Source organism: Mizuhopecten yessoensis, unplaced genomic scaffold, assembly GCF_002113885.1.
Source record: "Mizuhopecten yessoensis strain PY_sf001 unplaced genomic scaffold, ASM211388v2 scaffold9683, whole genome shotgun sequence".
In the NCBI taxonomy this organism is placed as follows: domain Eukaryota; kingdom Metazoa; phylum Mollusca; class Bivalvia; order Pectinida; family Pectinidae; genus Mizuhopecten; species Mizuhopecten yessoensis.
In genome coordinates this window covers 681,428-696,250 of record NW_018408170.1, presented here as the reverse complement: position 1 = coordinate 696,250, position 14,823 = coordinate 681,428, and the positions used below count along the sequence as shown (strand labels likewise).

The following is a 14,823-nucleotide window of genomic DNA, read 5'->3' as shown; positions in this document are numbered from 1 at the left end:
CTTTAAACTCTCTACACCCCTGGAATCATCCTCCATATCCAGGGGTTACAAACTCTTTAAACTCTCTACACCCCTGGAATCATCCTCCATATCCAGGGGTTACAAACTCTTTAAACTCCCTACACCCCTGGAATCATCCTCCATATCCAGGGGTTACGCTCCCTTTAAACTCCCTACACCCCTGGAATATGTCATGGCAAAATCAAAAGCTCAGTGTGCACCACCCTTGGGGATGACACGTGAAGACTAGTTTGATCCTTTTGATGTACATCAAAAGAATCTGTCGGTCGCGTAATGGTAAAACATACTGGCTTAAAAGTCAGATGTCTCTCCTCTGTAATCTTCAGCCTAGTGATTGGCAAGTTTTTTTTTACCTAATACCCCCTGCTCCCATATCAACTAGAACTATAAGATAAAGGCTAACTAAGGCGAAGTATTGCAAAGCAATCCATGAAATGCCCGTGAACAACTACATGAAACACTTATTCTTCAAGCAAAGTTTCAATAAAATCTGCCTGTTAATTAAGATGGAGTTTTCCTGACAAGATACTTTGCATAAACAACCGTTACTCCCTTAAAAAGTGTTGAAATCTGAAATTAAAATGCCGGTGCACAACTACATAATATACTGATCATTCAAGTGAAGTTTCAATAAAATCTGCCTGTTAATTAAGAACGAGTTTTCCGGACAAGTTACTGTGCACAACAGACATCCATACAGACAGGGTAATTACAGTATACTCCCTCTAACTTCGTTGCAGGGGGTATAACAATCCAGCTATCATAGTTACAGTGGCTGGATCCGGAGACAGTTGGATTTATTCACTCTGAATTTTTTCATAGAATTGGTCTGTGTTAACACTGAAAGGACACCCAGGTTGTTGGTTGTGGATAAATGGAGCGCGACTGTAAGTACATTACACAGTTACCTACGATACAATAACAAAACTCCCTCATCTCATCTTAAACTTCCCTATTGCCACGGAAACAAAGAACTACCATTACCAATCAGAGGTCTGACTCCCACTCCAAATTCCTGATGTCTAAAACGAAAGTTCAATTTTCCTACCAAGACCTAATTTCCTACCACAAACACTATATTTCCTACTAAAGTTCTAAGTTCTATCGAAACTGGAGGAGGAAGAAGAGGAACCGTACCTTTTTATTCTCCAGAATTTTGGCGACTGTGTCTTTGACTTCGTTGAGGTTATTGATATCAATGGTATAAACATACGGTTCTCCTATAAACTGCTCTGCGTACGGATGCTGGCTAGTCACCTGTAACACCAAATATAAACATAGGGTTCTCCTATAAACTGTTCTGTGTAGGGATGCTGGCTTGTCACCTGTAACACCAAACATAAACATAGGGTTCTCATATAAACTGTTCTGTGTAGGGATGCTGGCTAGTTACCTGTAACACCAAACATAAACATACGGTTCTCCTAAAAACTGCTCTGTGTAGGGATGCTGGCTAGTCACCTGTAACACCAAACATAAACATAGGGTTCTCATATAAACTGCTCTGTGTAAGGATGCTGGCTAGTTACCTGTAACACCAAACATAAACATAGGGTTCTCCTAAAAACTGCTCTGCGTACGGATGCTGGCTAGTCACCTGTAACACCAAACATAAACATAGGGTTCTCCTAAAAACTGTTCTGTGTAGGGATGCTGGCTAGTCTCCTGTAACACCAAACATAAACATAGGGTTCTCCTATAAACTGTTCTGCGTACGGATGCTGGCTAGTTACCTGTAACACCAAACATAAACATAGGGTTCTCCTATAAACGGCTCTGTGTAAGGATGCTGGCTAGTTACCAGTAGAACCTGTAACACCAAATAGAAACATAGGGTTCTCCTATAAACTGTTCTGTGTAGGGATGCTGGCTAGTTACCTGTAACACCAAACATAAACATACGGTTCTCCTATAAACAGTTCTGTGTAGGGATGCTGTCTAGTTACCTGTAACACCGAACATAAACATAGGGTTCTCCTATAAACTGCTCTGTGTAAGGATGCTGGCTAGTTACAAGTAGAACCTGTAACACCAAATAGAAACATAGGGTTCTCCTATAAACTGTTCTGCGTACGGATGCTGGCTAGTTACCTGCAACACCAAACATAAACATAGGGTTCTCCTAAAAACTGCTCTGTGTACGGATGCTGGCTAGTCACCTGTAACACCAAACATAAACATACGGTTCTCCTAAAAACTGTTCTGTGTAGGGATGCTGGCTAGTCACCATTAACACCAAACATAAACATAGGGTTCACCTATAAACTGCTCTGTGTAGGGATGCTGGCTAGTTACCTGTAACACCAAACATAAACATAGGGTTCTCCTATAAACTGCTCTGTGTAGGGATGCTGTCTAGTCCCCTGTAACACCAAACATAAACATACGGTTCTCCTAAAAAATGTTCTGTGTAGGGATGCTGGCTAGTCACCTTAACACCAAACATAAACATAGGGTTCACCTATAAACTGCTCTGTGTAGGGATGCTGTCTAGTCACCTGTAACACCAAACATAAACATAGGGTTCTCCTATAAACTGCTCTGTGTAGGGATGCTGTCTAGTCACCTGTAACACCAAACATAATCATAGGGTTCTCCTATAAACGGCTCTGTGTAAGGATGCTGGCTAGTTACCAGTACAACCTGTAACACCAAACATAAACATACGGTTCTCCTATAAACTGTTCTGTGTAGGGATGCTGGCTAGTCACCTGTAACACCAAACATAAACATAGGGTTCTCCTATAAACTGCTCTGTGTAGGGATGCTGGCTAGTTACCTGTAACACCAAACATAAACATAGGGTTCTCCTATAAACTGCTCTGTGTGGGGATGCTGGCTAGTTACCTGTAACACCAAACATAAACATAGGGTTCTCCTATAAACGGCTCTGTGTAGGGATGCTGGCTAGTTACCTGTAACACCAAACATAAACATAGGGTTCTCCTATAAACTGCTCTGCGTACAGCTGTCTAGTCACCTGTAACACCAAATATAAACATAGGGTTCTCCTATAAACTGTTCTGTGTAGGGATGCTGGCTTGTTACCTGTAACACCAAACTCTCAATATTATCAATCTGAAACCACCTGGGTTATCAATATAAACTTTATTGATTTTACAACAATTATGAAACAAGTTATTTCAACATATATTAATCACTCTTGCTGGCCCGGCTGTAAGCGTGCAGGGGGTCAGGCTCGGTCTTAGCGTGGGTGGAAACCAGAGTACCCGGAGAAAACCCATGTAGTGTGGCAGGTGACCCAACCTTTTCACGTCCGATCGGGGAATCAAACTCGGCCGCCTTGGTGAAAGGCGAGGGCGCTATCCACTGCACCACCTGGTTCAGAAATCTCGGCCGTGATAATTAAGTTCCAACTCTTCCTTTTACAAACATCATAATTTCCAACAGAAAAATCTGGGTTGATTGTTATGTGCCTAATTAAATTAACAATATTCTCAATATTTGGTATACATAGTTGATTCTTCAAACCTGAAATGAATGAAAAAATCTCTTTTTTTAGTAATTGTTTTAAATAAATTGCATAGCACATTCCTTTTATGGTGTCCAAACTTTCCCTAGTTTCAAATTTACAGGGTTTAATTTCCCAAAACATCATTGATATAGACAACTGTTTTACTTTACTCACTTTCAGAGACAAAGCTACTAATTGGGGAGGTTAATATTTCACATAAAATTTTCAGTTATCGACACAAAATGTTCAGATATTTCAGTTTCATATACTCAGCCGTTGCTTATGATAGATATATCTGTCTACAAATGTCACAGCAATATTTACTGAAACAGCCAGCAAGACACCTGTACCAAACATTAGACATCCAACATGTAAACTTTGACCTTACATTTGACCTATGAACTGTACCTGTCTCTGAGTAGGTTTGCCCTTGAAGAAGGGAGTGTTTTTGCTGCTGTGGGGGGGCTTGAATCGCGGGTTGATGAACACACATCCGTTGGCTATTGCTTCCAGAGGCGCCGGACCCTCATACGGGAACCCAAGCCCTACAAATATCTAAAAATAACAAATAAAATTACAAATCGTCATATTCATTACACAAAATCTAAGCTGATTGGTCGAAGAATTGATCACTATCATAATGAGTTTTATCATCTTGTAATACAGTTTTAAGATTTTTTAATAAATGTTGTAAGTTGCTTTATGGCTCAGCAATGTTTAAGTCATATCAGGCCTGACAAAAATAATAGGGAACAGTTACAAAACACAAAACATCAAGTAATAAAACCAACAGTAAACATTTCTATAATCCAAATTGTATATCCTTACCTTTGACTGTCATAGAAGATAATGGAGATCCTTACCTTTGACTGCCGTAGAAGATAATGGAGATTCTTACCTTTGATTGTCGTAGAAGATAATGGAGATCCTCACCTTTGACTGTCATAGAAGATAATGGAGATCCTTACCTTTGACTGTCATAGAAGATAATGGAGATCTTACCTTTGACTGTCGTAGAAGATAATGGAGATCTTACCTTTGACTGTCATAGAAGATAATGGAGATCCTTACCTTTGACTGTCATAGAAGATAATGGAGATCCTTCCCTTTGACTGTCGTAGTAGATAATGGAGATCCTTACCTTTGACTGTCGTAGAAGGTAATGGAGATCCTAACCTTTGACTGTCGTAGAAGGTAATGGAGATCCTTACCTTTGACTGTCATAGAAGATAATGGAGATTCTTACCTTTGACTGTCATAGAAGATAATGGAGATCCTTACCTTTGACTGTCATAGAAGATAATGGAGATCCTTACCTTTGACTGTCATGGAAGATAATGCAGATCCTTACCTTTGACTGTTGTAGAAGATAATGGAGATCCTTACCTTTGACTGTCGTAGAAGATAATGGAGATCCTTCCCTTTAACAGTCGTAGTAGATAATGGAGATCCTTACCTTTGACTGTCGTAGAAGATAATGGAGATCCTTTCCTTTGACTGTCATAGTAGATAATGGAGATCTTTCCTTTGACTGTTGTAGAAAATAATGGAGATCCTTTCCTTTGACTGCCGTATTAGATAATGGAGATCATTACCTTTGACTGTCATGGAAGATAATGGAGATCCTTACCTTTGACTGTCGTAGAAGATAATGAAGATCCTTAACCTTTGACTGTCGTAGAAGATAATGGAGATCCTTACCTTTGACTGCCGTAGTAGATAATGGAGATCCTTACCTTTGACTGTTGTAGAAGATAATGGAGATCCTTACCTTTGACTGTCGTAGTAGATAATGGAGATCCTTACCTTTGACTGTCGTAGAAGATAATGGAGATCCTTACCTTTGACTGTCGTAGTAGATAATGGAGATCCTTACCTTTGACTGCCGTAGAAGATAATGGAGATCCTTACCTTTGACTGTCGTAGTAGATAATGGAGATCCTTACCTTTGACTGTCGTAGAAGATAATGGAGATCCTTACCTTTGACTGTCGTAGTAGATAATGGAGATCCTTACCTTTGACTGTCGTAGAAGATAATGGAGATCCTTACCTTTGACTGTCGTAGTAGATAATGGAGATCCTTACCTTTGACTGTCGTAGAAGATAATGGAGATCCTTACCTTTGACTGTCGTAGTAGATAATGGAGATCCTTACCTTTGACTGTCGTAGAAGATAATGGAGATCCTTACCTTTGACTGTCGTAGTAGATAATGGAGATCCTTACCTTTGACTGTCGTAGTAGATAATGGAGATCCTTACCTTTGACTGCCGTAGAAGATAATGGAGATCCTTACCTTTGACTGTCATAGTAGATAATGGAGATCCTTACCTTTGACTGCCGTATAAGATAATGGAGATCCTAACCTTTGACTGTTGTAGAAGATAATGGAGATCCTTACCTTTGACTGTCATAGAAGATAATGGAGATCCTTACCTTTGATTGTCGTAGAAGATAATGGAGATCCTTACCTTTGACTGTCGTAGAAGATAATGGAGATCCTTACCTTTGATTGTCGTAGAAGATAATGGAGATCCTTACCTTTGACTGTCGTAGAAGATAATGGAGATCCTTACCTTTGATTGTCGTAGAAGATAATGGAGATCCTTACCTTTGACTGTCGTAGAAGATAATGGAGATCCTTACCTTTGATTGTCGTAGAAGATAATGGAGATCCTTACCTTTGACTGTCGTAGAAGATAATGGAGATCCTTACCTTTGATTGTCGTAGAAGATAATGGAGATCCTTACCTTTGACTGTCGTAGAAGATAATGGAGATCCTTACCTTTGACTGCCGTAGAAGATAATGAAGATCTTCTCCATTCAGGAACCCATGGTTAGTGACATAGCTGGGAAACTTGGACTTTTTCCCCTGTGTATTGTTATTTGGTTGGTCAAAGTAAACAGTTCCATGAATATCCAGCTGTGCATTTTTAATAACTTCCAGATATCTTTGTCGTCCCTAAAAAAGGTAATAAATGGAGATAATTATACATAAGTTGTTTTTATTTGAAACTTAATATTTGAAATATCATCAAGAAAAGGCAATATTTTTGTAAATACTGTTTGTAAAATATATTTTAACCAAGTACTAGACATTATATTATTTTCATAAGACGTATATGACAGAAAATTAAAATATGCCATGATCATCCCAATCATGGCCATTATCAGTCCAGTTTAAGAAGTTTAACTACAATTTAAATATAAAATCTATTTTGTTTAATTAGATCTAGAGAAGATTACAATCTGGTTATACATTGCAGATAGATAACAGAACCAAGTAAATATAAGTTACGTATACCTCTACAGACAGGAAAGTAATCTCTACAGACAGGTAAGTAATCTCTACAGACAGGTACCGTAAGTTATCTCTACAGACAGGTAAGTAATCTTTACAGACAGGTACCATAAGTTATCTCTACAGACAGGTAAGTTATCTCTACAGACAGGTAAGTGACCTCTACAGACAGGTAAGTTATCTCTACTGACAGGTAAGTTATCTCACAGACAGGTAAGTTATCTCTACAGACAGGTAAGTTACCTCTACAGACAGGTAAGTTATCTCTACTGACAGGTAAGTTATCTCACAGACAGGTAAGTTATCTCTACTGACAGGTAAGTTATCTCAGACAGGTAAGTTATCTCTATAGACAGGTAAGTTATCTCTATAGACAGGTAAGTTATCTCTACAGACAGGTAAGTTATCTCACAGACAGGTAAGTTATCTCTACAGACCGGTAAGTTACCTCTACAGAAATGTAACCAGCACTGAGCTACTAATTAGGTGACTGCCATACCTCCCACATATACTCGCGCTTGCCATACACTACGGCCTGGTCCCTGCGTTTGATGTCCTGTACACGGCTGTCATTGAGGTGCTGCTCCACCAGAAATCCCATGAAGGAATTGTCAGGGCTGTGGGCTGTGGAAAAAGTCACCTGATCATAACATATATAGCAATATAAACATTATAATGAAGATAAATTGTTCTGTCTCTCTGGTAAAGTCTACTGAAGCGTACTAGTAAATTTACCCTTAATACAGCAGTTCACATTGAAAATAATATGAAAGAAAAAATACGGCTCTAATAAATTTCTGAACTTTCAGGCATGCAGAAGAGAACTGCTGGGGCTGAATATTCTGGCCTCCCTTCCCCTCACCTACCCAGTGTCCGAGCGACGTAGTATTATTATAAATACCCTTCATTACTTACGAAACATGGTAAAGAACCGCTCGGGCTGAAGAGTCTGACCTCCCTTCTCCCCTTCAGAATGACTGATGGACGTAGGATTATTATAAATACCCTTCATTACTCACGAATCATGGTAAAGAACTGCTCGGGCTGAAGATTCTGGCCTCCCTTCACCCCTACAGAATGACTGATTGACGTAGTATTATAATAAATTCCCTGCATTACTTACGAAACATGGTAAAGAAATGCTGGGGCTGAAGATTCTGACCTCCCTGCTCCCCTACAGAATGACTGATCGACGTAGTATTATAATAAATTCCCTGCATTACTTACGAAACATGGTAAAGATCTGCTGGGGCTGAAGATTCTGACCGCCCCAGAACGTCACCAACTTGTGAGCTTTAGCATACACTCTCATGCAGAAGAGAACTGCTGGGGCTGGATATTCTGGCCTCCCTTCCCCTCACCTTCCCAGTGTCCGAGCGACGTAGTATTATTATAATTACCCTTCATTACTTACGAAACATGATAAAGAACTGCTGGGGCTGAAGATTTTGACCTCCCTTCTCCCCTACAGAATTACTGATGGGCGTAGTATTATTATAAATTCCCTTCATTACTTACGAAACATGATAAAGAACTGCTGGGGCTGAAGATTTTGACCTCACTTCTCCCCTACAGAATGAGTGATGGACGTAGTATTATAATAAATTCCCTGCATTACTTACGAAACATGGTAAAGAACTTGCTGGGGCTGAAGATTCTGGCCTCCCTTCACCCCTACAGAATGACTGATCGACGTAGTATTATAATAAATACCCTTCATTACTCACGAATCATGGTAAAGAACTGCTCGGGCTGAAGATTCTGACCTACCTTCTCCCCTACAGAATGAGTGATGGACGTAGTATTATAATAAATACCCCTCATTACTTACGAAACATGGTAAAGAAATGCTGGGGCTGAAGATTCTGCCCTCCCTTCTCCCCTACAGAATGACTGATCGACGTAGTATTATAATAAATACCCCTCATTACTTACGAAACATGATAAAGAACCGCTCGGGCTGAAGATTCTGGCCTCCCTTCACCCCTACAGAATGACTGATTGACGTAGTATTATAATAAATACCCCTCATTACTTACGAAACATGGTAAAGAAATGCTGGGGCTGAAGATTCTGACCGCCCCAGAACGTCACCAACTTGTGAGCTTTAGCATACACTCTCATGCAGAAGAGAACTGCTGGGGCTGGATATTCTGGCCTCCCTTCCCCTCTCCTACCCAGTGTCCGAGCGACGTAGTATTATTATAAATACCCTTCATTACTTACGAAACATGGTAAAGAACCGCTCGGGCTGAAGATTCTGACCTCCCTTCTCCCCTACAGAATGACTGATGGACGTAGTATTATTATAAATACCCTTCATTACTTACGTAACATGGTAAAGAACTTGCTGGGGCTGAAGATTCTGACCTCCCTTCCCCCCTATAGAATGAATGATGGACGTAGTATTATAATAAATACACTTCATTACTTACGAAACATGGTAAAGAACTGCTGGGGCTGAAGGTTCTGACCTCCCTTCTCCCCTACAGAATGACTGATGGACGTAGTTTTATAATAAATACCCTTCATTACTTACGAAACATGTTAAAGAACTGCTGGGGCTGAAGATTCTGACCTCCCTTCTCCCCTATAGAATGAATGATGGACGTAGTATTATAATAAATACCCTTCATTACTTACGAAACATGGTAAAGAACTGCTGGGGCTGAAGATTCTGACCGCCCCAGAACGTCACCAACTTGTGAGCTTTAGCATACACTCTGTGATTGTACGCTGGTTCTGTTCCAAACGAATCAACTATTCTCAGCAAGCAACTGCAAAACAAAACACAGCAACTTATCAAAATATATTATTTTAAGTTTTAAATACATCTGCAACATTTATTATAATTTTCACTTTATCCACCAAACTAATTCTTTTCTCTTTTTTCAACTGACTTAATAAATATTATTTTTTTCTTCATTTTTATCATTTAAGACAACTGAGACCCTTTTTTATATAAAATTATGAATTAAATTATTTTAAGGAAGTTATTTTAAATCCAATATTAGATTAATTTACAATGTTTAATTAAAGACTTTTTTTTTTTTTTTGGTTATTTCAAATCTGAATACTAGCAATTTAGTCTACAAGTCTTAAAAAAACTCCAACACGTGTATTTTACCTAGCTAGCTTAATATAAAAGAAAATCCACAATAATTATTCAAACAATAATTGATTTTTTTCTCAAATGATAATAAACATGATGTAAAAGATAACAAATTAGAAGACAATGATTGAAATATTAATCAAAGCTTACAGTTCCAGTCAGTCTTGGTGAATAACGAAGTTGTGATATATTTGAAAATCATGGAAAATACAAACAAATTCATTTTAAATTACATCTAGGAAAAGGATAAGTTTTAGCAACTTTAAAGACATGAAATAGTTGTGTTTTCAAAAGTAAAACCATGGTGATCAAAATAAAATTTGAGCAAACGTCACATCCCAAACCATTCACTAAGACCAAACATGAATTGTAACCCCATTTTAAAACAAGAGACCCAATGGGCCTGCATCGCTCTCCTGGTATAAAACTCACACTTGTAACCTTAAAAGTGATCTAAAATAAAGCTACAGGCAAAATATCAGTATTTATGATTAAAATTCATTCAAAAGACCCTGTTAATTTTTTTAAAACATTTCACCCCTGTGATTGAAAGTCGAACAAAGTCATTATGTTGAACACATTGTATAGCCTTTCATCTCAGGATGCAACTTGCGAAGGTTGTTTAAATATTTTTTCTCATATTTGACCCCTATGACCTTGAATATGGGTGAAGGTCATTTATTTGAACAAACTTGGTAGCCCTTCACCAAGCATGCTACTGACCAAGGATCATCTCCCTGGGCAGTTTGGTTATTGAGAAGAATTTGTTTAAAGTTTTTAACATATTTGACCCCTGTGACCTTTAATATAATTGAAGGTCATTCATTTGAACAAACTTGGTAGCCCTTCACCAAGCATGCTACTGACCAAATATCATTACCCTGGGCATTTTTGGCTATTTTGGTTATTGAGAATAAGTTGTTTAAAGTCTTTAACATATTTGACCCCTGTGACCTTGAATATGGGTGAAGGTTATTCATTTGACCAAACTTTGTCGCCCTTCATCTCAGCCTGCTACTGGCCAAATATCATTACCCTGGGCATTTTTGGCTATTTTGGTTATTGAGAATAAGTTGTTTAAAGTCTTTAACATATTTGACCCCGTGACCTTGAATATGGGTGAAGGTTATTCATTTGACCAAACTTTGTCGCCCTTCATCTCAGCCTGCTACTGGCCAAATATCATTGCCCTGGGCATTTTGGTTATTGAGAATAAGTTGTTTAAAGTCTTTAACATATTTGACCCCTGGGACCTTGAATATGGGTGAAGGTCATTCATTTGAACAAACTTTGCAGCCCTTCATCTCAGCATGCTACTGACCAAATATCATTACCCTGGGCATTTTTGGCTATTTTGGTTATTGAGAAGAATTTGTTTAAAGTTTATAGCATATTTGACTCCTATGACCTTGATTATGGGTGAAGGTCATTCATTTGAACAAACTTTGCAGCCCTTCATCTCAGCATGCTACTGACCAAGTATCATCTCCCTGGGCAGTTTGGTTATTGAGAAGAAGATGTTTAAAGTTTTTAACATATTTGACCCTTGTGACCTTGAAATTAGGTGAAGGTCATTAATTTTAACAAACTTTGTAGCACTTCATCCAAGTTTGCTTCTGGCCAAATATCGACACCCTAGGCCTTTCGATTATTAAGAAGAAGTCGTTTAAAGTAAAATATTGACGCCGGGCGACGGACGGACGACGACTTCGTGCCAGGTGAGCTAAAAATAAACTTTTTTAACATTTTACCCTTTTTTTGACTTCATGGTTATTTTCCATAATACATTGTATATATATTTTTAGGTGTTATATCAGTCAGTTTCAATCTGAACAACAAAGGTACTCCAGCAGTGAATGTTAACAGAAAATTAAATGAAAACATGAACATTTCAAACATTGCAAATGTGACATTAGCAAAAAGTTGAAACAGTACCACATTTGAAGATCTTTTCAAACATCTGCAAATATGACATTGGCAGCAATGAGCAAAAACTGAGGTAAATGGCAAGTGTTTATCTGATCACCGAATGTCGCAATGAAAATCATAGCAGGCAAAAACTTCCCTTGTTTGCAACAATAGGAAGCTTGTGAATGTAAGGAAATTTTAATTTCATACGAAATAACAAACAAAAATTACTTTTTCTCAATGAATACATAATTTTATTGAGAAAATAAAGGGTTATGTTGTGGTTTGATGGACAGTTTAAAGTTGTGTGGCTAATTTAATACTGTGTATTATAATAATCTGTATAATGTAGAGTGACAATACTGGACCCTGTGTAATCAGAACACTTGTATAAACTAGTCAATATAATAATAAAATCTTGTGTAACCTGTCTACACCGGACTCTGGATATTCCAGAACCTGTAGGAATGAGAACACTTGTATAAACTAGTCAATATAATAATAAAATCTTGTGTAACCTGTCTACACCGGACTCTGGATATTCCAGAACCTGTAGGAATGAGAACACTTGTATAAACTAGTCAATATAATAATAAAATCTTGTATAACCTGTCTACACCGGTCTCTGGATATTCCAGAACCTGTAGGAATCAGAACACTTGTATAAACTAGTCAAAATAATAATAAAATCTAGTGTAACCTGTCTACACCGGACTCTGGATAATCCAGAACCTGTACGAATCAGAACACTTGTATAAACTAGTCAATATAATAATAAAATCTAGTGTAACCTGTCTACACCGGACTCTTGATAATCCAGAACCTGTAGGAATCAGAACACTTCTATAAACTAGTCAATATAATAGTAAATCTTGTGTAACCTGTCTACACCGGACTCTCGATAATCCAGAACCTGTAGGAATCAGAGGAAAAATTACACCTCACTCTTTGGATTTTTATGTTCATGAAACTTAGGCAATCTAGAATATTTTTTATCCTGAACACAAATATTGGTCTTTGACTTGTGACGGTGGTCACTGGGGATTGGGGGTTGGGGTTGGGGTGGAGGTTGAATCAGGTGTAGAGGTTGGTGTGGGGGTTAAGGTGGGGTTGGGGTACGGGTTGAGATTCTTCCAATATACAAATAATCGTTTTTAAACTATTAAAGGATATACAAAAAAATAATGTTGTCATCACTATATTGTACATTAGATAATAAATAATAGTAATGATAATAATTTGAGGTTCTTATATACTGCTTTATCACAATCTAGTTTGTAGGTCTTCTCAAAGCGGTTCACAAATTATTATCCCTGGTTATAGGGCCTTTGCAACCAGCCAATATGTTTCTCAACTCCCTAGAGAGCATACAGCCGGTGCTGCCATTTCGGCGCTTACAGCTAGCATTTAACGATACTAGCACTGCCCAACCACACACTTATTACTCTGAGTAGACTAGAACATGGAATTGTTGGCTTAAATGGTGTATTTAAAATTTATTCTTCACGGAGAATCAAAGTTCAAAATCAAAAACTTCTCTATAATCTGTCGATTTTTATATTTAAGGCTGAAAAAATTAATAAATTTGCCTGTATATGTGATTAACTATTTTCGCTATTCAAAAAAAGGAAAAAAAAAAAGAATATGTATATAAGCTAAACTATGACAGATGAATAGGAAAAGAAGAACATAACTTTCAATATAAAATATGAAGGCACAATATTTCATCTATAAACCTTAAATTCATGACAGGAATTTCCATCATCTATTAATAGCAACTCTTAATTATAATAAAAGGATTCCTTCATCTACTAATAGAAACCCTCAATTACAATAAAAGGACCCCCTTCATCTATTAATAGAAACCCTCAATTACAATAAAAGGATTCCCTTCATCTATTAATAGAAACCCTCAATTACAACAAAAGGATTCCCTTCATCTATTAATAGAAACCCTCAGTTATAAGAAAAGAACCCCCTTCATCTGTTAATTGAAACCCTTAATTGAAATAAAAGGATTCCCTTTATCTATAAATAGAAACCCTCAGTTACAGTGAAAGGATTCCCTTCATCTATTAATTGAAAACTTTAATTAAAATAAAAGGATTCCCTTAATCTATAAATAGAAACCTTCAGTTACAATAAAAGGATTCCCTTCATCTATTAATAGAAACCCTCAGTTACAGTGAATGGATTCCCTTCATCTATTAATGGCAATCCTTCATTAAAAGCCATGGGTTCCGTTCGTAATCAATAGCAATTTTCTGCATTATAAATGAAGTCCTACTGAAGTTATTATTCATAACAGAAATACGAAGGTACTGTGAAATCAGATATTTTTGTGGGGCCCAAATTTCATGGTTTTCATGACACACAATTAGGTGGGAATGAATTCACAGATTGCTAGTACTCCACAAAAACTGGTAGTGTACAACTCATATAGAAAAATACCTTCATGTCAACCTTGTGTTTACTGTGTGGACTTATGACTTATGAGTACCCCCGGAATAAACAAAATTACAAACCCCACGAAAATTAGTGATTTCCCAGTACAAAAAGAATTACATTTCACGACTTTAAGCAGAAAACGTATAAATACATTCTTGTGTTCTCAAAACAGGTATTTTATGTTCATTCCTTAGAAATAAACATTGTGTAACCGAGTGAGCTGAATCCTAACCTACAGCACAGTTTATAAGGAACGGACATATTACACAACGGACAGGAAATGGGAAACCATGGATTGTACGTAACATATATGGACGTTTGCCATGCTGTGTTACATGCCTGTATTGACAACAAGTGAAGTTTCCTTATGACAAAGACTGAAGATTTTTTTGACAGTAAATTTCCATTGAGTTAAGGTTCTTGACTTACCCATGACTCCTTCCCATCAGAACAAATTTCAACACCAAAATATTAAAATCATTACAAAATTCCTATGGCGGATCATTGTATGTTTAGCCATACAGGGACTTACGGTCAATTTGTCCTACAAAAACTGC

General features: G+C 37.6%; 1 protein-coding gene across 2 annotated transcripts in view; it reads right to left on the bottom strand.

Annotated features, from left to right (window-relative positions):
- Window positions 1-14,823, bottom strand: part of LOC110458649 (alpha-1,6-mannosylglycoprotein 6-beta-N-acetylglucosaminyltransferase A-like) — a 104,217-nt gene that overhangs the window by 16,808 nt on the left and 72,586 nt on the right. The window contains exons 14-19 of one of the 2 annotated variants that reach the window (XM_021510447.1): window positions 14,696-14,704; window positions 9,442-9,575; window positions 7,298-7,422; window positions 6,283-6,459; window positions 3,905-4,051; window positions 1,159-1,278 (exon numbers count right to left, since the gene is read on the bottom strand). In XM_021510447.1, coding sequence (XP_021366122.1) covers window positions 1,159-1,278; window positions 3,905-4,051; window positions 6,283-6,459; window positions 7,298-7,422; window positions 9,442-9,575; window positions 14,696-14,704 — 712 coding nt within the window. The remainder of the gene's footprint in view (window positions 1-1,158; window positions 1,279-3,904; window positions 4,052-6,282; window positions 6,460-7,297; window positions 7,423-9,441; window positions 9,576-14,695; window positions 14,705-14,823) is intronic. The other variant, XM_021510448.1, reaches the window with a different exon arrangement.